At 46.7% G+C, this 27189-nt stretch overlaps 1 protein-coding gene across 5 annotated transcripts; it reads right to left on the bottom strand.

Annotated features, from left to right (window-relative positions):
- Window positions 1–570: 570 nt before the first annotated feature.
- GSS (glutathione synthetase) lies at window positions 571–27189 on the bottom strand. Of its 5 annotated transcripts, none has more exons than XM_058679456.1 (13): window positions 27124–27189; window positions 24260–24394; window positions 18147–18292; window positions 16696–16771; window positions 16257–16396; window positions 15447–15563; window positions 8398–8478; window positions 8225–8302; window positions 6856–6922; window positions 4128–4322; window positions 3589–3670; window positions 2095–2284; window positions 571–1123 (listed from the first exon to the last, which is right to left on the bottom strand). In XM_058679456.1, exons 2-13 carry the CDS (start codon window positions 24386–24388, stop codon window positions 1000–1002), a joined length of 1425 nt encoding a protein of 474 aa, XP_058535439.1. In that variant the 5' UTR covers window positions 24389–24394; window positions 27124–27189; the 3' UTR covers window positions 571–999. The 5 variants fall into 5 exon arrangements, with proteins under 5 accessions (XP_058535439.1, XP_058535437.1, XP_058535440.1 ...); XM_058679454.1 differs by having other exon boundaries at window positions 27090–27157; XM_058679457.1 differs by having other exon boundaries at window positions 27120–27141.

Here is a 27189-nt window from a genome sequence, read left to right as displayed (position 1 = left end):
CTCTGTTCCCAGCCTGGCCTGAACAGAGCCTTGCCCAGGAGAGTTGCTCTCAGATGGAACTCTTGTCCCAGTCATGCTCAAGCCCCGTGGTTGCAGGAATAAAATCTGTGTCCTCAAAAATAGTTGGTGACTTGTTTTCTTAGGCACTTTTCAAGCTTTGTTCCACTAGCTGTTGTTTTGTGTGGCACTTGGTGAAGGGGAGAGGTTTTTCATATATTCCTTTAAAACTATTGGTGTGTGCAGAGCTAGGCAGGGCTTCCCTCACAGACCCTGTGACAAGCCATTCAACTAAACTGTAAAGTGACTGAAGCCAGCTGACAACTGCAGTATCTCCTCACAGCTGCCTTGTTTCCTGGGCTGCTGCCAAGTACCCTGTCTCCCTGCTGTGATCCTCTGGGAACATTAGTACGTGACTAAGAATTGGAACTTGAGGCTCCCATCCATAGGGTCTAGGTTGAGGTAGATCCTAATTATAGCCCTGTAACTTCCCCTGCTTCCCAATCCATCTTCATTGGGCTGATTTAGATTTCAGCTGCTCCCTACTGCACACAAAGCAAGCAGTCATTGAACCAGCAATGTAGTTCAGCAATGTAGTTTTATTTAAGGCAGAGTCAGGAAAAGGCGTTGTCCCTCAACTCTCCTCCTCCTACAGCCTGGTCCCATTCCAGGTCAGGCACTGGCTGTCGTTGGAAAGTTTGACAAGGGGCAAAACCAGAAGGGCCACAGCAGTCACCTTTATCTCAAAGCAGCTTTAACTTCTCACACCCCAAGCATGTTAAAGCCTCTAGATCTCACCTAAGCTCACCTAAGAGAACAAATCTTTTCTGGTTCTTAAAAGGAGAAGTTGGGGAAGGTACCAGCATTTCCCCTTCCCTGAAGACCTCAGATGTCTTAAGAAGACACTTCCCAAGGTGGGGGTGGGGGAAGGCTAGGAGAGGAATGACAAGTGAGGGGATGGAGGATCTCTTCAGCAAAGTCCAGGCTGGTCAGTCTGTGTCCTCACACAGGGTACGGGTTGTCCAGGACTGCCACTCCTGCTGCCACACCACCATCTGCATGCTCGATGGCTTTGGTTCGAAGTAGATGCCCCACATGCTTGTTCATCACAAGTGTCTGTCCCTGCCTATAGAAACAGGACAGAGATACGTCACTTGACTCCAGCCCTCAAATCCAGGACCTTTCCTGGTCCTAAGCAGGCAAGACATATGTCATTGATGACATCCAACAAAGTGTTAGGATTTACGAGTCATATTTCCATTTGCATCCTAGCCTGGAAATTACTAGCTCTTCATCTTTGAGCAAACTCCATAGTATTTTAAAGTAACAATTTTCTTAGAGAAAATATTCTTTATTTTGCATTGTCATAAGGAATAAATAAAGCAGAAAAGTACTTAGTGTGATGCTAGACTTACATTTCATATTCCTAGCTATGAATTCCATCTCTGCCTCCGTCTTAAGGTAGCTCTAATAGTGGTGGTGGTTGAAGGGAAATAGAAAACAGAGAGCCTGCAAGTGGTTATATTGGGGAGGCTGTAGAGGTCAGATTTGGGTAGACAGCATGGTGAGATCCGGTATTCCTACGTTGTCTTGACCTTGATGTGTGCATTTTGCAGGAAGTGGTATGAGGGGCCAATAAATGTTTCTTACGAAATCGCATGCCTTCCTCCCTTCTGATTTCTAGTGCTCAACTCCAAACCCAGGGGTTACTCAATCCTTTAAACCACTGAGTCTCTCCTCTAGTTGGCCCATTTCCCTGGAGTTAAATCCAAATTCTTTTCTTTCCTGAAGTCTCCTTCTAGTCTTGTATTATCAGATTTTCTAAAATCCTCTTGGTACTACTTGGGATTTCCTTTATTTCCTTTGCAAGTGCAATGTCATTTCCATCTGGCTGCATTTGATTAGCCCTGTGAGATGAGGTATGTCTTGGGTCCTTGGCCTTATATTTTTTAATAGATATGAAACAGGTGACAATAATAGGGATTGGCAGAATTGGAACAGAAGCCTAGAATGTCTGATTCTTTCCAGTGTTCCTTCAGGGATCACTGGGCTGACACACTTGCAAGGAGGTAGTGAAGTTCTTCTTGACTGGCTCACCTGACGTAGACTCCAAAGATGCCCAGCTCTGAGATGCACTGCACCACATGGGTGGGACGGCCAGGCCGAAGCAGGCAATTCCCAAAAGGCTCAGGCTCAATCTTCTCCATGAGGATGTAGGAGGCTCTCTCTTCACTGTCCTTCAGCCGCACCAATGCCTGTACCATTTCTTCTCCATATAGGTTGTTACCTGCAATTCAGGTCAGTCACCTTGGACACTCTGCCCACTTCCTCCAGCCCAAGCCTTCATTTCTGGGGCCATGTAAGGAAGTCAGAAGCTTCAGTTCCTGTCACCAGAGCATAGCTGGTTGCTGAGGAGAAACAACGTCTAGCATACCATCTTGTACCTGTCTATGGCTGTTCCTTCTCAGCCTCCTTTACTGGCTCCTCAAATGTTGGGGCTCCCTGGGAATCAGGCCTCTTCCCTTACTTCCTCCTCCATGTCTTTTTTTTTTTTTTTTGCTGGGGTAAACTCTTTTCCATTCCCAGGGCTCTTGTCTATACCCTGTTAAACTGTTAACCTCCAAATCTTTTTTAATTCAAGTTTCCTGCTCTAGAGATCATAGGAATGTCCCCAAAATCTCCCCCCCAAAAACTCCAACAGAACACATTCCTTTAAGTCAGCAGAAGGCATTCCTGGGTCATAGTTAACTCTTCCCTCTCCATTACCTGTCACTCACTCAGGCATGTGTCACCAGTCTGTGCGCCACAGTCGCAGCCCTAGCCCTAACCTGGCCTCTATGCTGGGCTGGTCTTTTGGACAACAGTCTCTGCTTCCTCCCTCATCTCTCAGCCACTGACATGTCTCTTCATTCCAGGGCATCTCCTGCAGCGTGACTTTTACAAGCTCTCTCCTACTGCCAGGCACTTGAACCCTGTTCAATCAAGCGTCAGTTCCCTCCTTAAAGCACCCTAATGGTGTCCCACTATCCTGGGATAAAATGTAACATCCTAACACATAGTCAATGTCCTTAGTAGTCAGGTCCCAAACCACCATTTCCTGTTTCCTCCTATCTCCTACTATAGCCTCAGTGGTTTCTCATTAACCTCCAAATCTACCATGCTTTTGTGGGTCAGTACCTCAGACTGAAGCTATTTCTTCTGTGTGGAATACTATTCCTCTTCCTTTTTCTATTAGGGAAGCCCTAATCACCCTACAAACCATCTCTGCTGGGTCTGTGAGGCAGGCATGATCCCTGTCCTTAAGGAGTTAAAACCAGGAGGGAAGACATATAACTAAATTTCCTCCACCCATTTTCCCACCATCCCCAGAAGCACCTCAGTGTAAACTTGTCCAAATTCTCCAATATTGGTTAATCAGATTCCCCTATGATCTCAGCACACAGTCACAGGATCGTGGTGGACACTGTCTAGGGTGGGCCTATGTTACTCCCTCTTATCTCCTCCACGCCTGGAACTGTGCTTTTATAAAGTAGCAGTGAGCACTGGTGACAGCTTGCTGGCCTCTTTCATAGAGCAGTACTGTGGACTTACCTCCGCCCTCTCTCTGGGGCTTTAGCACAAACTGGCTAGGGGCAGCGAGGGCCTCAGCAATGGCCCGGTCCCCTTCTTCACCCTGGTAGGAGAAGAGAGAAGAGAGAACAATCACAGCATTCCAAAAAAATATAGGGACAACTGCTGGGGGCCTCGCTGCACATGCCCAGCAGCAAAAAGAAGAACAGTCATAAACTCATACAGGCACTTCTATCTGGAGATGACTTCCAACAATCCCCTTGCAGCAGCAAATGCAATGAGAATAGGTCTTTAACTGGCAACCCAGGGCTCCGCCACATGTGGCATGAAAAGTGAGTACCGGTATTCTCTGTCCTGTGAATACCATCTTCATCTTTGCCTCCACTGAGGGAGCTTATAATGGATTCCATCCCCATCCTGAGACTAGGCCCCTCCCCACAAGACTCCAAGAATTCTCCAGAACATGACACCCAAGTCACAGGGCCAGCCACAGTGCAGGCCTCCATCTCCCCAAAGCAGGAGGAATCCCCTGCCACCACACAAAGGGGCTGCTCACACACCATGTCCAGTGAGTAGAGGCCAGCAAAGGTAGCGCGAAGACGAGCCACAGCCTCTGGCTGGCCAGGCAGCAACTCCTCCAGCACGCCCACCCTGCTCAGCTCCTGTTGCACCTTCTTTGTCCCAGCCAGCTGTGTGGCAATGTCTGGGCACTTGGCAGCACGTGACTTCTCCAGCAGCAGGCGTGCTTCCCAGTTCTATGGAGGGAAGAAGGCAGAAGGAATTCTACTTCCTTTCATGTCAGCTGACCTTTACTGAGCATTCACCAGGTGCCAAGCATTGTGCTTTATATCAGGTCATCATCTGCAGGGTTATTGCACCATCCCTGTGAAGCAGGGACAATCTTTCCCCCCCACCCCCAAATCTGCGGTATTTTTCCCTTAGTGGAAGTCAATCTAGTACTAAATCTGATACTAAAAGGGAAAAATGAAAAAAGGTGTACGGAAGGATATAGAAAAATTGGTGAGCTTTGAAGGTGGGGAGGGGCTTGTTTGGGAGCTCAGCTTCCCATTGTTCTCCAAGTAAAATCCAACTCCTTCCTGTGGCCTGGAAAGCCTAGCAGGACCTGGCTCTTGTCTTTCAACCTCATTCCATGCTGCTGCCCGTCCTCCTGTCTCCCACCTTCTGGTCAGAGGCCTAGCATTCCTCAAACACTCAAACCTCAAGTGCTGCTTGTCCTGTGGTGTAAGATTCTCTTCCTTCCGGCTCTCACATGGATGACTGTATGTTCTTCATCTATAAGACTCAGTCATCATCTTGAGAAGCCTTCCCTAACCTTTTATTTAATGTGGATTTCCCCATAATTTGTTCCATTGCTGTTGTATCCAAAGCAGCTACCCCCCACTGGAAAAAGAACACGTTTTTCCGTTTTTGTTCACTTTCTGATGTCCATCTCTCTGACAAGACTGTGAATTCTGTGAGGATACTTGCTGCCTGCCCCACTTTCTGTTGTGTTCCCCAGGTCTAATACAGTGCCTGGCTCTCTGGAGGTGCCCAGTATATATGTAATTGTGTGGCCAAATGGAGTGAAATCTGAGTGGGGTCCTAAAGGACAGGTAGAGTCTGCCATGTGAGACTCAATGGAGAAAGGGTACTCAGGCTAACAAAATAGTGAGGGCAAAAGGCATGCATGTTCATCAGAACAGGATGACTCCTTGTGCCAGACGCTCAAGATATAACACGTGGGAAACAGTAGCGGATCAAGCCTTGCAGCTCTGCTTCCCTGCTCTCAGGCACTAGGGAGACAGTCTGGCCTTGGCTCTACACCATGACAACTTGCCCACAGCAGGTCTGAGGAACAACCCCTGTACCCAGTTGATGGTGCTGTTTGAATTGATCCACCTACATTACTTTCACCTGTTATTCACGAATAACCCCAGCTACCTAACTGCTATAAGAGTTTCAGGTAGAAAGACAGGTATACAGAATATTGGAGATTAAACCACAAAAAAATTCCATAATATCAGAAGGAGGGAGAGCAAAGGTGAGCAGAGGTCCTCCAACAAGTCACTAAATTTGCTAGTTCAAGCTCTATGTTCTAAGTCTAGTTTGAGCTGCTAAATTTCCTGACAACATCCCACCTCCTCACACCACTTTCCTTCCTGGTCAGCTCACCCTCATCTCTCTAAGCTTTCCTTGGCCCTTGGCCCAGTCCCCTATCCTGACACTTGGATCAAACTCTTCTCCTCTACTCAGCATGTTCCCATTATCAACCACTTCTCTAGGGGAAAGGACCTTCTGCTCAAGCTACTATCCCTCACAGAGTTTAATCCTGGGAGAGATCCTGGATGAAGCACAGGCCTGCCAGGAGCTTCCTCTGGTCTGTCAAAACCAAGACCCAGAAAGGGTTGTTCACCTGCCCTGAGTCACACAAGGAGCATCAGACTCATGACCCCCACGACCCCAGTTCACTGCCCACAGTAGTTCCTAACTGATTTCCTGCTTTACCTTCTCCCAAATGAAGGCAGGGCTTCCTAGCTTCTCCATGTAGTGGATACTGGAGAAGAATGGTATCCTGGGATACCACTGGCTTGAGAATCAGAAAGCCTGGGAATTTCCTATGGACAAGAGATAAGTCTTTTCATCTCTCAAACTTTTGTTTCTCCATCTGCATAATGGGGATAATTATACATCTCGAGGGGTGGTTGTAAGAGCTAAATGAAATAATGGATGTGGACAGTAATTCTCAAGCTATAAGGTAGCATAGAAAGATAAGGTGATACCATTATTACCATTAACATGAATGTGTAGGTGATAAAAAACTTTCTGACTCAGATGAAGAGAGAAAAGGAGGAAAATGGCCAGTGCCATAACTGGACTGCATCATAGCAAGAGCCTATCTCTTCCCACCCCTGTGCACAGACACCTTAAGCTGGACAGCCTGAGACCAGCCATGGTGAGAGTGCTGAAATCAGCACATGCTAAATACACAGGGGCACTTCATCCCTCCAGGAAGATAGTGTTAAATATTTACCAGCAAGTCTCTGGAAACGATGCAGGTGGCTAAAGCACTTGGATTCCTGAGGATTCAGAGGCTGGAGAAGAGTGAGTTTGTACAATGACAGGTAGCAAGGGACTGCAGGAGGATCGGAGGTGCCCGAAGCAAGTTCCCCGAGGAAGAACTGCAGCTAAGACTCAGGGGCAAACCCCAGCTTGTTGGGACGCCAGAGTTGAGTCTGGGGCTCTGGAGGGTTCCAGGAGGCAAAGAATGGCCTAACAGAAAATACCAACCTGTGAACTATACTGACTGGGCATATAGCCATCCCGGAAGTAAACCACGGCGACTTCCTGGCCATCCCTAGAACATAGCATAAAGAAGGTTATTGTGTTAAAATATAACCAATACACTCAGTGGTTCAATCTATTCTAGGATATAGATCCGGATGTTCTGAAAGTCAGTCCACAGGAGGAGCCTGGCCAGGGGTGACTGGAATGTGGGGAGGGAGGCACTCAGGACACTACCAGCACTAGACACGAAGGCTTCGTGGAATGCTGCAGTGCTTCAGAGTATCCCAGACCTACAGCCATGCAACGAGGGCCAGAGGAAAACGAGAAGGGAACCACAGTCATATTGTAAGTTCACAAAAGATGTGGGCAGAGAGCCACTGATCAGCAGAGATACCTGACAAACCTAGTGGCTGAAGCTGGGCAAAGCTTTTTTTTTTTTTTTTTTTTTTTAAATAGTGGGGGAGGTACAAAATGATGAGTCCAGCTGAGACAGACTAGCTTTTAAAAATTCTTTCCCGGGCCCAGCGTGATGGCATAGTGGTTAAAGTCCTCGCCTTGCACCACCGGGATCCCATATGGGCGCCAGTTCTAATCCCGGTGGCCCCGCTTCCCATCCAGCTCCCTGCTTGTGGCCTGGGAAAGCAGTTGAGGACAGCCCAGAGCCTTGGGACCCTTCACCCGCGTGGGAGACCCGGAAGAGCTCCTGGCTCCTGGTTTCGGATCAGCGAGTACCAGCCGTTGCGGTCACTTAGGGAGTGAATCATTGGACGGAAGATCGTCTTCTCTGTCTCTCCTCCTCTTTGTATATCCACCTTTCCAATAAAAATAAACAAATCTTTTTAAAAAAAATTCTTTCCCTTACTGTCTGGCTTATCTAGATAGCAAATGAGCTATTTTTACTGTGTTATGATAAAAGCACATTTTGAAAATTAGTAAATGGTATTGTGAAATTCCATGCAAGTTCTTAATTTTAACAACCAAAAGGTTCTGGTTCTAAATAGGTTTGCTGTGATGCTATCTAAGTATGTAACACTAAAGCCACCTGGTGGTGGGGAAACACAGATTCAGGCTGAGCAGGCTGGAGAGGGCCGTCTGCTCCTCTTCCTGCCTAACCTGACCAGCTATCAAGAGGATGGGAAAGCTCTTAGAAGCTCAGAGGCATAAGAAAGCCACGGTAAGTTTTAAGAAGGCTTCTATCCAGAATGGGAATAGCTCTGACAGGAGCAGGGCTGGCCTTCTCCAAAACTTTCTGTGAGGAAGAGGTAACATAACATCTAAAGACCATTGGAGAGAAGGGTAGAAGGTGTGTGTGTGTGTGGCATGGGGTAAGTTTCATAAACCAGCTGCCAGTTAGGTCCTCAGAAATGCATACATAAACAGCCTTCGGTCTTGGTCCAGGGACCCGTTTTTAGAGACATCCTCAAATCTTCGCCGGATCACGTGGATGTTCCTGGGAAAGACAAGCCAAGCATGAGAGGGAGTGACTGCTGTGTTGTGAGGGGCCCTCCCTAGCCCTGTGGGCTCTGAACCCCTTTCTTCACTTACTTGGCCAATAGCTCATTTTCTATGGCTCGCTGGTCAAATATGTTCCTTTCCTTCTCTTGAGCAATCAGTAGCACCACAGCACTGGAAAAGAGCACAGCAGCCTGGAGGCTTGTCCTTCCTCATCCCACCCTCTTCAAGAACAAGAACAAAAGCAGGGCTTCCTGGAAAGAGCAGAGGTTCCCTCGTTCAAGGTGGCCTCAGGCACAGATGCATGAATTCCTGAAAACAGGAAGCTTGAAAAAGTAAGATGTCTTCTCCTCTATTGTAGATTTTTCTGTGCTAACTAAAATTTAGACTTACAGCCTTTTCAAAAATGTTAACAATGATTGTACAACCTTTCTGGAAGAATAAATCGGTGGGAATACTGGAGACCTCAGGTTGAGTTTCCTTAAGCCAAAAATCTAACATCTGAAATGCTCCCGAGTCCAACCTGTTAGCACTGACATCATGCCACAGTGGAGAATTCCACACCTGGCCTCATATTACAGGTCACGGGGAAAACTCAGGTACATTTCAAAAATGGTATAGCATTACTTTCAAGCTTTGTGTATAAGATGAATTTCATGTTTAGAGTTTCCATCCCCAAGATATCTCATTACATATATGCAGCTAACATTCCCAAATCAGAAACATTTCTGGTGTCAAGTACTAGGAATAGTCTGCCTTTTTTTTTTTTTTTGGTAAGATTTATTTTTTTGGTAAGATTTATTTATTTATTTTGGGTCTGGCATGGTAGCTAATGGCTAAAGTCCTCACCTTGAACACACCAGAATTACATTTGGGCGCTGTATACCGGCTGCTCCACTTCCCATCTAGCTTCTTGTTTATGGCCTGGGAAAGCAGTCAAGGGCAGCCCAAAGCTTTGGGACCCTACACCTGCATGGGAAATCCAAAAGAGGCTCCTGTCTCCTGGCTTCAGATTAGCTCAGCTCCATCCATTGTGGCCACTTGGAGAGTGAACTAGCAGATGAAACATCTTTCTGTCTGTCTTTCTTTCTCACTGTAGATCAGCCTTTCAAATAAAAATAAATAAAATAAAAATAAATCTTTTTAAAAAGGATTTTAAACAATTTTTTGAAAATTTTATTTATTTTTATTTGAAAGGCAGATCTACAGAGAGGAGAGAGAGAGAGAGAGAAGGTATTTCATCCACTGGTTCATTCTCTAAATGGTAGCAACAACCAAAGCTGATCTGGTCTGATGTTGAGAGTCAGGAGCCTCCTTTGGTCCTCCCACACAGGTGCAGATCCCCCAAGGACTTGGGCCATCCTCCACTGCTTTCCTAGGCCATAAACAAAGAGTTGGATCAGAAATCTGCATATGAGAAAGGGATCTGTACTCCTATATTTATAGCAACACAATCTACAATAGCAAAGACATGGAAACAATCCAGGTGCCTGTCAAGAGGAGTGGATAAAGAAACTGTGATACAAAAAAGAAAGAAACAAACTGTGGTACATCTACTCCATGGAACACCACTACTCAGTCATTAAAAAGAATGAAATTCTACCATTTACATCCAAATGGTCTCAACTAGAGATCATTACGCTCAGTGAAACAAGTCAATCCCAAAAGGATAAATATCATATGTTCTGTTATATGGCAACCTTCATGCAAAATATGAGATCAATAGTCCTTTTAATACTGTTTTTGCTACATCTCAGGGGGTCTGATACTTTAGTTTTTATTTTCATTCATTTAAAAAAACTTTTTGCTTATTAATTTTCTCGCTCACAGGTCACACAATAGCATCATTTGCTTCAGGAAGGCCTTTGCTTTTCTTTTTTATTTTTTCAGTGACACATTTTCCATTCAGTAGCATGTTATTTAACTTCATGTTGTTGCAAATTTTCTATTTTTCTGTTTTTGATTTTTTAATGGCTTTTTATATAAAGGAAGATATAGCAACTGTGTAGTAGAGACTATCATATACAGATGTGAAGATACAATGCAGTGTACATTTCCACTTACAAACCAAAGATGGACTCCCAATGAAACTATTGAATGTATCTTGAGAATAAGATACTGGACTCTCTGCCATTGTCCATGTCTACAATGTCAGGATACACTTAAATAGCAGAATGATGGATTTATGACTGTTTTTGAAGGACTAATCTATAAGTGAGGCAACTGGGACATGAACTGCTGCCTATGTGTGATGTTGGCGCCACGGGGTGGAGGATCAACCTGTTGAGCCACAGTGCCAGTCCCCTCTGTCTATTGTTTTTTTTTTTAAAGAACAATGCTGGTGTTCAGAAGCTAAAGATCAGATTGTAAAGCATATAGTAAGAGTGGGAGTATTGTGTGAAACAGAAGAGGGAGCCAGCATTGCGGTATAGCAGTTTAAGCCACCACCTGCAATGCCAGCATCCCGTGTGGGCACCAGTTCAAGTCCCAGCTGTTTCACTTTTAATTCAGTTCCCTGTTAATGTGCCTAAAAAGTAGTGGAAGATGGCTCAAGTCTTTGGGCCCCTGCAACCACATGGATGAAGCTCTTGGCTCTGGCTTCCAGCTGGCCAAGCCCTGGCCATTGCAGCCATTTGAGGAGCGAACCAGCCAATGGAAGATTCTCTTTCTCTGTGTAATTCTGCCTTTCAGATAAATAAAATAAATCCATAAAAGAAAAAAGAAACATTAGAATAGCTAAATGGAATCCTACAGAAATCCAGAGCCAACTACAAAGAAGACATCACCCGGGGCCATTTGGTTCCACTGTGTTTCTGAGATCTCTGGGACTTATCTGGCTTCTCTGTTCATTCACGTGTTTCTTAAAGGAGAAGGAGACCTCAAGGACTGAAGGAAAAGCCTGTCTGCCTGGCTACTGGATAAGATCTTTTCAGCTACCAAAGATACGTGTGAGGAGGAGTGACTTGAACATCACATCTAGGACCAGGCCCAGCTTCCTGCTTCCCCTCCCCACTGTTTGTGAAATTCCCACTGTTCAGGTTATCCACCAATGAAGTGTAACCTCACGTTCTACCCCAGAATCTTACCCCCTAATCTCTCCTGGCCTCTCCCCCTAGTCCCCACCCACATACCTGTGGCTCAGATAATCTCCTCAGCAGTCCCTTGGGGCCCCACCCACAATTCCTCCCAGCAAATTCCCCATGCCCCTCCCACACCTTGCAGGCTCACCTGGGTTTTGTGAATGAGCCTCCACACGTGCTCCTCCGGTTCTCTTCCGCCCTTCCCAGCCTCCACGTGCGCCCCCTTTTCTTCCCGCTCCATTTCCTTACATTCTCTTCCCTTTCTTCCCCTTCTCCTGCCTCTCTCCCCTCCTCTATCCTTCCCCTGCCCTGGCAGCCCCCATCCTGCCACCATGACAGGAGATGTGTCCCTTCTAGTTCTCTCCCCCTCCACCCCTACTCCGTTCCTACCCTTTTGAAATATAAGAACCTCCTAATAGTTCATTGCGTCTGGTGTTTTTGGCTTACGGCAAAAGAGAACTTGGTTGTGGGAATTAGCTGCATGTAACAACGTAAGAACTTTAAGTGTGTTTTAAAACCTAACAATAATATTGACTAGTTCCCCAGTAGCCTCTTAGGGCCTATGCTTAGCAGTACCAAACTCCATTTTTGCTGCATCTGTACTGCTGTGTGCCTGAGACCTCTTGCTGGGACCTTGAAAGCCTAGACTAGGACTAAGAATCTAAGTGTGTGGTCCTCAGCTCTTGTATTTGGTCTCTTACCTGAGTCTGCTTCTCCCTACTTTAGCTGAACCTCTTAGACTAAACTTTGCTTGCCTGACTCCTTGCACTTAGCCAAAATACAGGTCCCAGCACGCCCCCCACCTCACTCTGCCTGAAATCTCATGAGGTCAGACAGGACATTCAGCTGAATCTTGGCTTCAAGCATGATGTCGAAGGTAAACTAGAGGTGGAACTCTCAGAAGCCATCGTGTCCTGACAGAGTCCTAAAGACCAATGGCTGCGCCTGTCACTCTCTGTAGCCTGAGCTACTCTGCTCTGGGTGGGTGTGTGGGGTGGAGAGTGGCGCCCAGCCCAGGCTGGCCCTTTTCCAAGATCAGGCAGAGGAAGGCTGGAGGCTATAAGTTAAAGTGAAATTGCATGCTCTCGCTCATTAAGTCAGCCTGCCACCTGTCCAAAATTGCTGGCGCCAGAAGCAGAAAACATACGAGGGGACTTCAGAAAATTGGATTGAAAGATAACGTGAAAGAGAGTGGAAGCTTTTTCATATTCTACCTCCTGCCTTCAGTGTTGAGCAGTCTGTGCAGGATGAGGAAAGTCCTCATCCAAGGCAGGAAGTGTGTGGCTGGGGGAGGAATCCTTAGCTCCTTTCCGGGGGCTCTGTTTTTTCAATCCAGAAAAAAAGGTTATTAAATTCCTTACAGTTCATTGCTTTCATCAGGAACCTCTTTTTCTTATTCTACTCAATCTAACCATAAGTCCTATGAGTTAATTGAAGTCTTAATTCATTTTCCAAGCTTTGTTTTAGAAAAATATTTAAAAGCATGAGATAACTGATGAAAATGTGTCTTTTCTACAAACAGCCAAGTCTCAGTTTTCCAGTCCATATTATGAGACTGCACCCCTGGGTGGCAGAATTGTAAAGCAGAGAAGACTCAGACTTTTGAGGCACAACAACTACATTTACCAGTGTGTGACTTCAGGCAAGTAAATCACCTTTTCTGCATCTGTTTGCTCTTGTGTAAAATAAAACTAGATCCAGGCCCGGCAGCGTGGCCTAGCGGCTAAAGTCCTCGCCTTGAACACACCGGGATCCCATATGGGCGCTGGTTCTAATCCCGGCAGCTCCACTTCCCATCCAGCTCCCTGCTTGTGGCCTGGGAAAGCAGTTGAGGACGGCCCAAAGCTTTGGGACCCTGCACCCACGTGGGAGACCCGGAAGAGGTTCCTGGTTCCCGGCTTCGGATCGGGACAGCACCGGCCTGTTGCGGCTCACTTGGGGAGTGAATCATCGGATGGAAGAGCTTCCTCTCTGTCTCTCCTCCTCTCTGTATATCCAGCTTTCCAATAATAATAAAATCTTAAAAAAAAATAAATAAAACTAGATCCTTCCAATGGTAACTATTTCTATTATTACTAAAAGCATCACATGATGAGACACAGTTTTTAAAGCATGTTTCAGAATCCCTCTACCATCTTTTTAAGTATTATGAGGGATCTTCTAAACACTCATGGGAAATGCAGACCATCAAAAAACTATACTTGGATTTCCAAATATTTTTTATAGCAGAATCAATTTCCTTTTTAAACTTCATTTTCCATGACCTTTTTTGAAGTACCCTTGTGCTATTACCCTATGTTCCAGATGAGGAGAAAAGAAAGGGTTTGCCGAGGTCATGTGCTAAAGAGCCTTTCCAGTCATCACAGAGCAGAGAGCCAGTTCCAGTGAAGATGTCACAGAGCTCCTTCCCAGCAGCATCTGAGGCTGGGCACACAAACCTTTCTTTCTATGTTATTCACAGCCTGCTGTGTGAACCCATGTAGCATTAGCCTGTCAATAGCTCCCAAGCTGACCCACTCCCTGGCTTCACTCTTTTTTTTTTTTTTAAGATTTTATTATTATTGGAAAGCCGGATATACAGAGAGGAGGAGAGACAGAGAGGAAGATCTTCCGTCCGATGATTCACTCCCCAAGTGAGCCGCAATGGGCTGGTGCGCGCCAGTCCGATGCCAGGAACCAGGAACCTCTTCCAGGTCTCCCACGCGGGTGCAGGGTCCCAAAGCCTTGGGCCATCCTCAACTGCTTTCCCAGGCCACAAGCAGGGAGCTGGATGGGAAGTGGAGCTGCCGGGATTAGAACCGGCGCCCATATGGGATCCCGGGGCATTCAAGGCGAGGACTTTAGCCGTTAGTCCACGCTGCTGGGCCCAACCTGGCTTCACTCTTAAAATACAACCTCACCAAAAGTTCCACTCAACAGAATAACTGATGACTTGCAAGTGCTCACAGCTCAAGGCTTTTTTGGGGCTCAGGGAGACTTAGCAAGCCCAAAGAGGCTCTCTGGGTGACATTATGATTAACAATGCAAGTTTTTAGTTTATTCTTTTTTTTTTTTGAAAGTCAGAATGACACACACACAGAGATCTCCCCTCTGGTGTTTGACTCCTCAAATGACCTCAAAAGTTAGGGCTGCACAGGGAGATGCCAAGACTGGGAAGTCAATGGATGTTTGGCATGCAGATGATAAGAAACTCGACTACTTGAGTCATCAACTGTGGCACACAAGTTGAGCACCATCAGGAAGCCAGAACTGGGAGTGAAACTGCTACTCCAAGATGCATGTGCAGAAGAGCAGTGGGCTCCGGGCTCTGCCACCAACTTGCCAACTGACCTTGGGTAATTTATTTTACTTTCCTGAAGCTCAGTTTCCTCATCCGTAAAGTAGGGGAGAAGAATAGCAATTATCAGATCCTGCCTGTCAATCACTTAGGCACATGCTGTGGCACTTGTAAGTGCTTTTTGTGGCCCATAAATGCTAGCTACATCAACGCTGCAATGACTATTAGACAGTGCTCCCGGAATTATTTCGAAGTTGATTACTTAGCCTCTTCATACACCTGGAACATGGTTGAGAAATAAGCAGAAAGCAAAAAACTGGCATTGCTCGTCAGAGAAGCCCTGACCCTCTCTTTAGACACAATTATAGTAACCTGGATCCTTTGCTTCCCAAACCACAACACATCAAAAAGCAAGTTTACTGACAGCAGTAAACAGTAATCGCTGAAAATCGGGACGTGAACAGGAAAATGGAAGAAAATGGACGGGAACATCAAGTCTGGCAGAGCCACTAGTGCAGGCAAGCAGAGCTTCACAAGTCTTCCTAACCGTAGGTGGCACTACTGCATTACTGCATGATGGGTAAGTGTCGTAGCAACTATCTCCTGTCACCAAGAAGAATTTAAATTCTCATCAGCATTGCCTATTTAAGAAAGAAACCCTACACTTAAAGGTATAATTTTATATTCCTAGAAAACCCTCTTAAGGATATCAAGCAACGAAGTGGCTGCACCCCCAAATGCTCAAGCCATGGCTGGATACCATTACCACTTCCTCACATCCCTACCTGGCACAGCCATAGAGCTCCCAGGCTGTGGCGATCCCCAGGGCCAGTCCTTGGCTGGGATTATTGGAGAGGATCTTGGCAGCTTCTCCAGTCTTACCCAGGACATTGAGAACATGTCTGTTGGAAGAGAGATGGTTGTTCAATCACCAGATGTGCCTGGAAGACCCCCTCTGAGAATCAATCGAGCATTCAAAGCATCTTACTACCATCACACTCCTAGGAGATGCACTTTTGGGTGCGCTGGGCTGCCCTAATCTTGGCCCCCGCAGTACATACCCAAATGGGCCCTGAGGTGCTGTGATTACACCCCCTCCACCCCGGCCTCCCGGTGAACTGGAGTCTCTCATGATGGGCCCACAGTGCTGTTTGGAATCTTGTTGCAGCCCACCTGAAATCACAGCAACTTGAGCACCCCTGTTGCTTAGAGGCCACCAATAGGGCCTGGTTCTCAGACAGAAACCCCCACATTCCTCAGCCCTGGACTTGGGCTTCCTCTCAGGCCCTCAAACACTCCAACTCTTCCTCACTTCAGGACCCTCAAAGACACTATTCCTTCTGTCTGGCTCATTAACTCAAATAATGAAAGAGCAGGACTAGATGGGACACAAGGTCTCTTCTCTTGTTGACACACAAAAAGATCTAACTGTAAGTGGAAGCTATACTGTGTGTGTGTGTGTGTGTGTGTGTGTGTGTGTGTGTGATGGAGCTGAGGGAGTATGGCGACCCAGCTCAGCAGAGTCACAGTTGGAAAATCCCTGGCCCAGTCACTATCACTTGGTAGTTGTGCCTGCAGCTGCCCAAGGGACGTACCGGTGTACAGCTGGGGTTCGGGAGGCCAGACCCCCAAAGCTGGCAGAGATGGTGTTGATTTCTATCTGTTTCAGGGCCGGGGAGCCATCTGTGCTGCGCTGGAACATATAGTCTGAGCGGTTCAGACCCAGGAACACGGTCTGTGGAGAGAACTGAAGGTTGAGGACATCTGCCCACAGGCTGACTCCAAGGGTCCAGCCACAGAGCAGACAGATATCATGAACTGACATGAGCAGCATCAGCTAACACTCCCCGTTCCAGTGAGACCATCCTTCTGGTTACCCCAAGATTGGTTTTCTGGGGTATACAATGGTCACCAGTGGAGACCAGGGAGAGACAGGCTCCCAAGAACTCAGCATCTAGGCCAAATTCTTCTGGTTAAAAAAAACAAACAACAGAAACAGAAATGGGAAGGGCAGGTACAGTTGGGAACACTTACCTGGGCAATACCCTCTTTCAGGACTTGCCTGTGGATGTCAAAGAGACGAGCAGTGAAGTTGTCCCTTTTGATGGTGCTGGAAGAGAAAATCAAAAACATATTCTAGGCTCCATGGGGCATTAAAGGTCACAGAGAACTATCACCATTTGTGGTGAATCCTCTCCAGGTCACTGGGAAAAGCAGTAGAAGATGGCCCAAATGCTTGGGCCCCTGGATAAAGCTCCTGGCTCCCGATTCTGGCTTGACTAAGCCCTGACCATGGCTGGCACTTGGGGAATAAACCAGCAGATGGGAAGTTTTCTTTCTGTGTAACTCTTTCAAATAAATAAATAAATTTTTAAAGATTTATTTTAAAAGATTAAAAGATTTGTTTTAAAGATTTATCTTTTTAAAAGATTTATTTATTTATTTATTTATTTTTAAAGATTTATTTTATTTTTATTACAAAGTCAGATATACTGAGAGGAGGAGAGATAGAGAGGAAGTGGAGCTGCCGGGATTAGGACCAGCAGCCATATGGGATTAAGGCAAGGACCTTAGCCACTAGGCCACGCTGCCAAGCCCGATTTATTTATTTTTATTTGAAAATCAGATATACAGAGAGGAGGAGAGACAGAGAGGAAGATCTTCCATCCGCTGATTCACTCCCCAAGTGGCCATAACGGCCGGAGCTGAACTAATCCAAAGCCAGGAGCTAGGAGTTTCTTCCAGGTCTCCTACATGGGTGCAGGGCAAAGGCTTTGGGCCATCCTTTACTGCTTTCCCAGTCCAAAATCAGCGAGCTGTATGGGAAGCAGGGCCGCTGGGACACAAACCAGTGCCCATTTGGGATCCATGTGCATCCAAGGTGAGAACTTTAGTCACTAGGCTACTGCATCAGGGACAATAAGTAAATCATAAGAAAAAAGGAAAAAGGGAAGATCTAAAAGAGACAGAGAGGGGTGGCTGAGGTGAGTCATTTCAGAGTTTATTTCCTCATTTGTTTCCAGTCTGCATTCTGTCCCACTCAAGGTAAGAAACTTGAGGTGATAAGAAAGGCTCACTGCTTAGGAGAAAAAATAGAAAAATCTGACTTTAAACCCAATAATCTTCCTCTATTTCCTGTTTCCCTCCAAAACTAGGCTGCCCTTCTGTGATTTCAAATGGAAGTTTCAGTTGTCATGGGTCATGGAATCACAGGACATCAGCACAGGAGGGGATTACAAACTGAAGCCAACTTATATCTCACATGAAGAAACTGAGGCCTTCAGTAGGACAGGTACTTGCTCAAGGCTGTCTAGATACGCAGTGGAGCCAGGACCTGATGACTTTCTGTCTACCTTCCCCACCCCCCCAAGTCAGATGGCACTGTTATGCCTCAAGGCTCCTCAGTCCTTCTGTGCCTTGATTTTAGTAGTTTCTTCCCACCATGCCCGCAACCCCCATCCTTCCAGACCTCCACCTCCCAGTACCTGGACAGAGTTTGCTCCAGGAAGGCAGAGTTCTGGCTGACAGCATCCACCAGCAGGTTGAAGTCCTTCTGCACAGCATAGGCCTGCTCCAGCAGGGCACTGGGGACCAGTGAGGGGAAGAGCGTGAATGGGGCATAGCTCACCACCTGATCAAGGAGAGAGAGGAGAGCAGGGGCAGACCACCTGTTGAATGGGCTACAAACATAGCCCCATGGCAAGTCTGGCCTACATCTTTTGAGAGCACACCAACAGTAGAATAGTGGTCATCTTTGGGAGAAAAGGGTGAGATGAGAGAGGGCTTCCAGACTTCTGCGACAGTGTATCTCTACATCCTAAGAGACAGAGAGGATGGGGCAGGCGTTTGGCACAGTGCGTAAGACAACCGCTTCAGATGTTCACCTTTTATACTGGTGTGCCTTAGCTCAAGTCCCAGCCATGCTTCCTGCTATTGTAGACCCTGGGAGGCAGCAAGCATATGGTTTAGGTGACTGGCTTCCTACCACCCATGCAGAGGACCTGGATGGAGCTTTGCTTGGCCCAGCCCCAGTTGCTGAAAGCATTTGGGGGAATAAAACAGATGATAAGAAATCTCTAATTCTGCCTCACATTCTCTCTAGCTTTCAAAATAAAATGAATTTCCAATATCATTTATGAATACAGATATAAAAATATTCTATAGGGCCCGGCGGCATGGCCTAGCGGCTAAAGTCCTCGCCTTGAAAGCCCCGGGATCCCATATGGGCGCCGGTTCTAATCCCGGCAGCTCCACTTCCCATCCAGCTCCCTGCTTGTGGCCTGGGAAAGCAGTAGAGGACGGCCCAATGCACTGGGACACTGCACCCGCGTGGGAGACCCGGAAGAGGTTCCTGGTTCCCGGCTTCGGATCGGCGTGCACCGGCCCGTTGCGGCTCACTTGGGGAGTGAATCATTGGACGGAAGAGCTTCCTCTCTGCCTCTCCTCCCCTGTGTATATCTGGCTGTAATAAAATGAATAAATCTTTAAAAAAAAATTCTATAAAATACTAACAAATTGAATCCAGCAACGTAGTAAGATGTACAGACTCTGATCAAGTGGAACTTATTCTGCAGATTCAAGACTGGGTTAACATCCAAAAATCAATGAAAGCAGTTCAAGATAATAGACTAAATGTTTAAACAATTTTTTTTTAAGCAGCAAAAACAAAAAGTAAAAAATAAACAAAAGCCCCAAAGAGAATGACAGAGTACTTACTGACTATAAAGGATTGCTTCATTTTATTTATTTATTTGAGAGGCAGAGTTACAGAGAGACAAAGGGAGATGCAGACAGAGACCTACCACCCACTGGTTCATTCCTCAAATGGCCACAACAGCCAAGGCTGGCCCAGGCGGAAGCCAAGAGCCTGAGCTCCATCCAGGTCTCTCCTATAGATGGATGCAGGAACCCAAGCACTTGACTCATCTGCTGCTTTCCCAGGAAAGCTAGATTGGGAGTGGAACATCCAGGAAAAAAACATACTCACATGGGATATAAGAACTGGGAGCAGTGGCTTAACCTGATGCACCACAATGCTGGCCCCAGCTACTAAAATGTTTATATGGATTCACTATTTAATCCTGTAGAGAAGATACTAATATTATTCACACATAACAGATAAAGGACTTGAGACGGAGAGGTTAAGTAATAAGTCCAAAATAATATTCAGCTAGTAAGTGGTGCTGGAATTAGAACCAGAATGGTTATTAACTCTCTGTCTCTCTTCTAGCTGTTTAATAATAAACCCAGAATCCTGCTCATGTTGGGAGTGCACACCTTACTCCACTTGCCCTCTGGAGAGTGGGACCGGCAGGGTGGAAGCATTCATGAACTCTGAATAGAAGTCACAAACGGCTCCCTGCCCTCATCCCAAAGCTAGAGATGGTGACTCAGGTGAACAGGCTGGGAGTTGGCTGCATTCTGAGTGCTTTGGACTTTGATACAGCCAGAAAATCCAAATGCCATCTAGGACAGTCTAGAAGGAGAAAATGCCTTCTGAGATTTCCAAAAATAAATGAACTAGAACTTGGGTAAGAGATCGTAAAAGACTTTGTGATCTGAATTATGAAGCATTCCTATGTTCAACCTTTGCGTTAACAGTGTTTGGGGATTATGGTAGTATGAATTTATGGTGTTATAACTTTGCACTTATATACTTAAATAACATGATTATTTTGAGTAGATAACAATAGCAGATAAACAATTCAAAAGACACATCAGACTATATAATAAGAAATGTGCCTCCTTCCTACCCTGCCATAGTTTCCTAGTTCTCCTCCCAGTGGTAAGTGGTGCTCTGTGTCTTACACATCTTTCCAAGTATTTTTATACTCAAAAGTATAAAATGATGAAAGCATATGTAAAATTCTGCAAATATATTTCTCTGTATTTATTTCTCTTTATGTATACCATGCATATACTGATACATTCCCTGCTTTCCATACATTTAAAACATTCTTATTCTTTTAAATGACTGCCCAGTACTCCATTCTTTGGATATATCAAAAATACTGACCCTAGCCTTCTACTGATGAATAATTACATGGCTTGCTTATTTATTTAATTTACTATGATAATCAATGCTTCAACAAGTACCCTAGAATGCTCCCTTGGGAAATTTCATACATGAGAAGGTCATAAACTCTGACTTTCTAAGAAACAGATAGGTCAGGTAATGAACATAAACTCATTTTAAAATTCTTAAGTTACTTGGGCCTGGCGGCGTGGCCTAGCGGCTAAAGTCCACGCCTTGAACGCACCAGGGTCCCATATGGGCGCTGGTTCTAATCCCGGCAGCTCCATTTCCCATCCAGCTCCCTGCTTGTGGCCTGGGAAAGCAGTCGAGGACGGCCCAAAGCTTTGGGACACTGCACCCACGTGGGAGACCCGGAAGAGGTTCCTGGTTCTCGGCTTAGGATGGGGACAGCGCCGGCCGTTGCGCTCACTTGGGGAGTGAATAATTGGACGGAAGATCTTCCTCTCTGTCTCTCTTCCTCTTTGTATATCTGACTTTGTAATAAAAATAAATAAATACTTAAAAAAAAATTCTTAAGTTACTCTCCTGTGTTGAAGACACAAGGAGGAAGGGTGTGAGAGCAAGCTCCATTCAGCCTTTCTTATAATTATTACTGATTATGTAAGGGGTGACCTAATCCCCCCGACGTCTTGTGTCACCACTCCAGAGGCTTTCACACTCTGAACTCGGCCTCCCCTAATACGTCCCAATCGGCTGGAAAAACTCCAGAGGAGCTTTTCTGCTCAGGCTCCCCTCTCTGCCCTTCTATCCAGGACTGATAAGCTCCTTGAATTTATGACCCATAGCAGAGAGCTCTTCTCTGAGGGTCATGGGCTAATGGCTCACACAGTCTTCTCAGGAACACAAAAAAACATTATTCTACCACGAGGGGGAAAAAAAAAACCAGCGTGTGCATGACAACAGAATTCTGCTGCACAGTGGGCCCAACAGCAGGGCGTGATGGGAAGTATGACAAGCTGAATGCTCTGAGCCCCACCAAAAAGGGCTGTCAGCACTCAGCCCTGGTCAGCTGTGGCTGTGCAGGAGAGTGGGCCAGAGTTCCCAGATGATCTAACTTTCTAAGCAACTTAGGTAGTTTTTTGTTTGTTTGTTTTAGTTTTGCGATTATAAAAAGAATTGTTAGCTCTGATTTGATTTTATAAACTCTGTTGTGAGAAAAAAAAAAAAAAACTACTAACAACACTTGCTGGGGGGGGGGGGGGACCCAGTAGGAGGAGGAAGGAGACTGACTCCACACCAAATCCCACTTTGACGCTGTGCCCTGTTCATATATTACTAACCCCAAAGAAGAAACTAACAGGGGAAAATCTGTCGGTGGGTGGGAGTTTGGGGTGAAATCCAGTCTATACGAAATTGTACCACATAACTGAAAAATTCAAAATTAAAAAAATAAATATAGATAGAGAGATAAAGAAGAAACTAACAACTTCCTGAACAGTGCAGGCGCCAACTATTTGGTCTGCATATGGCTGGCCTGCAGCCCTGAGTTACAGGATAAAGGTCATATTCCTCCTCTGCCTGGAACAGAAGGTCTCTGGGGCATCTGCCTTTGGCCTGGCCTGACTTCTCACTGTGTGCCTGCCCTGCCTTTTAGCTGCATTCTCCTCTTGAATGATGTTTGTCTTTTCTGACTTTTGGGTCCCTGCTCTGCTGTTCCTCTATCTTTTAAGGTCTAATTAAATGCCATATTCACTTCATTTTTAGGGTTCATTCTGTACTCCCACAGAGGCAACAAAGCAAAGTGTGGCTGTTGGGAGCACAGACTCTGGACTTGACCTCAGGCAAGCTACTCTGTCTCTCTGAGGTAGGATTTCCAGTGGGTTGTTAAGAGGGTTATAGCAGTCAGTGGCTCCAAAGCATACAGCAAATAATAAACGTTAGCTCATGTGGTGAATGGCCTACTTTTCCTCCTAGAATCAACCTTAGTTAAGTTATATCTTCTGGTAAGTTCTCTAGCTATGTCATGAGGCCAGGGCTGCTCTGGATGACTCCCTTCTCTGCCCTCTGTGCCTACCAGGGCCCAGCCAGGACCCAGCAAATGGTCAAGACTTTAAGTTCTCCTCCTATGACCCACCTCCCGCCACACACCCACACCCACACACACACACGCATGCGCGTGCTCACTTTCTGTCTTTTCCTCTGGATGAGAAATCACATGGAAGAGTGTACCTTTTCTGGACTCCATTAACTCCCAGAAATACCAAGCATTGGACCTACACATGATACTATTGATTAACAGAGGAAATAAAAGCTTGGAAGGGAAAATGCTTCCTCCTGGATTCAGATAAGTAGTTCATAAAATCTGGGTTCATATCCCACCCCACACCCAAGCAGTTCTGGCAAAGCCACAGACAGATATCTCTAGCATCATTCTGTCTCCATTGACCACTGTTCTCATTTACTTGGTGAGTTTGGACCCCCTAATGGAACCAGACTAGGTTTTACACACACAAGGACAAAAACAAATATGGTTGGGTGGAAACAAAAGCTGTCAGCTCATAAGTGATTAATTTGAAGTCTTGAGGTAACATTGTTTTTAAAAAAAGAGAAAGAAAGAAAAACAAGCAAAAAAAAAGGCAGGCAAGACACAGAAGAGCTTATCCAGCCTGCTTCCCAGTGTAAAAGCAGGGGAAAGGGGAAAGGAACACACATATATTTACTCATTAAGTGAACTCTGAGTGGACACATAAGAATGCTAAGGCACAGGTGGCCACTGAGAATGTGGGAGGGATGGTTAAACTGTAAAGGCTTGTAACCTTTGAAATTTGAACCACGAAAATGTATTAGCTAATCACAAATGTGAAAAGTTGCCTTTTTTCTTTTTTGTAGGATAAGCTATTGCAAAGACAAGGTTGGAACTCAGCAGTTCTACTTTTCTATATCAACCCTGGAGAAACACAGACAACACGTTCCACAGACAACGCATAAGGCATTATTGGTTGTCAAAAAACATTAGAAATCACCTCAAGAGCTATGAGGGCTGGGGGCTACACTGCCATACATCCACACTAGGAATCATCTGCATTGGAGTGAAGCTGGCCCTAATAGAAGGTGTTAGCAAGAATTTTGAGGCAATTCACTGAAAAACAAAACATGTATTGCAATAACAGAGGATGCAGTTTGCTTAAAAAAAAAATTCCACATTTTCCACCTATATCATCCACATCCATAGAAAGCACAAAGACCTGAAAGGTGACAGCAACAACCAGTTTTCAGGGAGGCAGTGTGATTAGCTCCCTGGACAAGGGCTTTCAACGAATGATCCCTTTAATTCTCTTACCAACCTGATGAGATAGGGTCCCATTAGGTTCCCTTTCCTACAGTGGAAGAAACGGCAAAGCAGAATGGTGAAATGATTTGCCTAACTACAAATCCCAAATTTAAATATGATTTACCCTAGCATGCTGTCCATTTACTTACTTTACATGTTTCTAGAGATCAATTTTAATTACTGAGGGGGAAAAAGCCTAAGAAATGTGTTCTCTGACCCAAAGGAGCTGCCCCACACCTGACGGGAGTCAGGTGGTGAGCAGTGGGCAGGGTTAGGGGGTGGGGGCTTACGTCTGAGGAGGTGGGGTCCTGTGAGGTCCTTAGCAGCACCCCCTCAGCCAGGGCCCGGTCCACAGCCTGCTGGGCTAGCTCTTCCAGCTGCTGCTCATCCTCCAAGAGGCTCCCCCAACTCGTGGCCATTCCAACCTGGAACCAGGGACAGAGGAAATCTTGGTGACAGGTGGCCTGAGATCCAGCAACCATTGAACTTGACTGTTAGCCAACATCCACATCGTGTGATCCTGACTGTCAAGAAGGCCCAGGGAGTGATCACCAGCCGGCCTCAGCTCTTAACTTTCATGTACATAAAATAAGGAGCTAGACAAAACAGCCCCAATGCCTCCTTCTCTTGAGTCTTCATAAAACAGTAGCATTAGTTTTACAGTAAAGAGGTAAATGCTGAGAGGTGACATGACTTGCCCTGGGTAATAACTGGTAGAGCCTGGCCTTGAACCCAAGTCTTGGCACTTGCAGCCAAAAGCTCTTCATCAGAGAGAGAGGCACTGATATTCCTGTGTGATTGTGGTAAGCTCCTCCCACTTCCAGGGCTGCAGATTGTCTGCTTGTGAAACAGGGAGGATGGGGTCATCCGTGGTCTCCAAATCTGGCTGAACATTCTGGAAGCTTGAGAAAGAACACAGATTTCTGGAACTTCCTCCAGAAAATCTTACTTAAGAAATCTAGGGCCTGGTGCAATGGTCCAGTGGCTAAATCCTTGCCTTATATGCACCAGGGTCCCATATGGGCACCGGTTCTTGTCCCGGCTGCTCCACTTCTCTTCTAGCTCCCTGCTGTGGCCTGGGAAAGCAGTAGAGGATGGCCCAAAGTCTTGGGACCCTGCACTTCAGATCAGTTCAATTCTAGTTGTTGTGGCCACTTGCAGAGTGAACCAATTAATGGAAGATCGTTGTGTCTCTCCTTCTCTCCAATTCAGCCTTTTCAAGAAAAATAAATAAATCTTAAAAAGAAAGAAATCTGAGGGGAGGGAGAGATTGAGGCTCCATCTTGATCAAGCTTTGCTGAGCTGGGAACCAGTGCAGTAGACGATTAATTTTCCAACTAGCCCCAACTAGAATTTGTGTCAATAGATCTCAAGTAAATTACATGAGAGGCATGCAAGGATCCCTTGGTGGAACACTGTCAAATGCAGACAAGGTTAGGTCCCTCCTCACACTAAAACACAAGCGAGAATTTACAAGCAGGAAACGCTTACATTCTATGCATCAAATGACAGGATGTTTCTGAGAAAACACTTGGATGGAATTCCAAGTGCCCAGTGTGCCCAGCATAATGGGGGATAGTCTCCCAGCTGCTCAGACTTACACCTGGATATTCATTCATTTGGCAGCCAGTTTAAGAACTGTATAGACATCTGGAAAAGTCAGTCATTTGTTCTGTTCTGCCCACTGCCTGACTCAGTGGTTCCCAGGGAAGAAGGTCAGAGAATGAGAGATACCTCCCCCCACATGGAGCTCTGTCCCTCCTCCCCATGCCCAGCCTGGGGCTGGACCAATTATGAAAGTCTGCCAGGCTCAGCACAATGCTTTGAAAGAATGACCACGTGATCTTGAGGGTCCCTACAGCCTCCCCGTTGGGTAAGAGATGGCTGGCATCATCAGATCTGGGATTGAGGTAATGATAATGGGAATTCACTTCCCAGTGACTCTGTAAGGCTGCTGCACTGATTACATGAAAGCAGCCTGCATAAAGTTTCTCAGCTGTACCTGCAGCTCGTGGCTGGAAGATTCTGTTGGCTTCGGCAGTGCCCACCCCTTAGCTGGAAGAGGCACAGCAGCCAGGGCCAGTCGGGTGGCAGAGCCTAGACATCAAAGCTACTCTCTGCTCCAAGAGGCTCTGATTTTCCACATCTGTCTACTGCAGGCCCTGGAAATGCCTGGGTCTTAGGGACATAAAGGCCCCACCTAAAAGTGCTAACTTGGGCCCTTTGGTGTTCGTTTTCACTTCACAGCCTGAGCTCTTCTCCAACTTCGTTTTGCTGACAACTGCATCGTTCCAGTAGGATTTCCAACCACGTCCTCAAGTCTCTACACAGAGTTTGCTAGTCTGCTTCTCCTGCTGCACGCAGCCCGGATGCTGGTGCGTCCTTCTGGTCCATACCTCCTCCTCCCCCAGGCCTGTGGGTTCTCCCAGCTACACGTGGATTCTCCCAGCTACACGCACAGCATGTTGAATTCCTCGCCTCCACCGTGAGCAGCCCACCGGCACCAGGTCACCTCCTGGGGGGCTGCAGGCAGATTCTCAAGGGGGCATCGCCGGTGACCTGGACCCACCAGCCTCTCCTGGATCCCTGGCCACGCCGCCCTGAGGGCATGACTGTGTGTCGGAGGAGGCTGACCCTGCTCTCTGCCCAGGAGCTCCTCCGGCCCCCAGACCCTCCTTCCCTGTGCCATGGGGGTCGTGCTCGCCTCGAGCAGGACGCTCCCAGAACCAGAGAAGAATGAATGACCGAGGGAGACCTGATCGGACTTGATCCCGAGGGCGAGGTCAGCGCCTGCCCCGGGGCGGAGGCGATCCCTGCCCTGACCTGCACGACTTCGTGGCCTCGTCTGCTCTCGCCCTGTGTGTGTTCGAGGGTGGGAGTGGGTGGATAGAGGTGTGGGTGGTGCTTTTTGCTTAAAATAATAATAATAATAATAATAATAATAAAACTCTGGCTCTCGTCTCCCTGGCCCTGCTCTGTTAGCGTCGGCCCGAAGTGGGAAGTCTGGCCTTGAGGCGCGCGACCCAACCCCCTCACAGGACCCCGGCTTCCCCGTGGGCGCGGCCTTCCAATCGCCGGCCAGACCCCTCCCTCACGTCTTGCCTCCTGAGGAAGCCTGACCCTCGCCGGCCGCCGTCGCGGAGCCCCGACCTACTGGTTCGCCGTCCCGCAGCGCTCCGCACTCGGACTTCCTCGCGCCGTTACTCGCGCTCGAGGGGGC

This window comes from Ochotona princeps, chromosome 22 (assembly GCF_030435755.1).
Source record: "Ochotona princeps isolate mOchPri1 chromosome 22, mOchPri1.hap1, whole genome shotgun sequence".
Taxonomy (NCBI): domain Eukaryota; kingdom Metazoa; phylum Chordata; class Mammalia; order Lagomorpha; family Ochotonidae; genus Ochotona; species Ochotona princeps.
Note: the sequence above shows the minus strand (reverse complement) of the source record. Positions and strands in the feature narration are given on the sequence as shown.

Bases quoted from the DNA above. Each gene is read 5' to 3' on its own strand.
- GSS (XM_058679456.1), bottom strand. From the start codon at position 24,388: ATGGCCACGAGTTGGGGGAGCCTCTTGGAGGATGAGCAGCAGCTGGAA. The intron at 6,923-8,224 runs GTATGCATTTCT...GCTATGTTCTAG, and splicing joins CAAGACCGAAGGCTGTTTAT to GGATGGCCAGGAAGTCGCCG. The intron at 1,124-2,094 runs GTGAGCCAGTCA...CTGTTTCTATAG, and splicing joins ATCTTTGGAGTCTACGTCAG to GCAGGGACAGACACTTGTGA.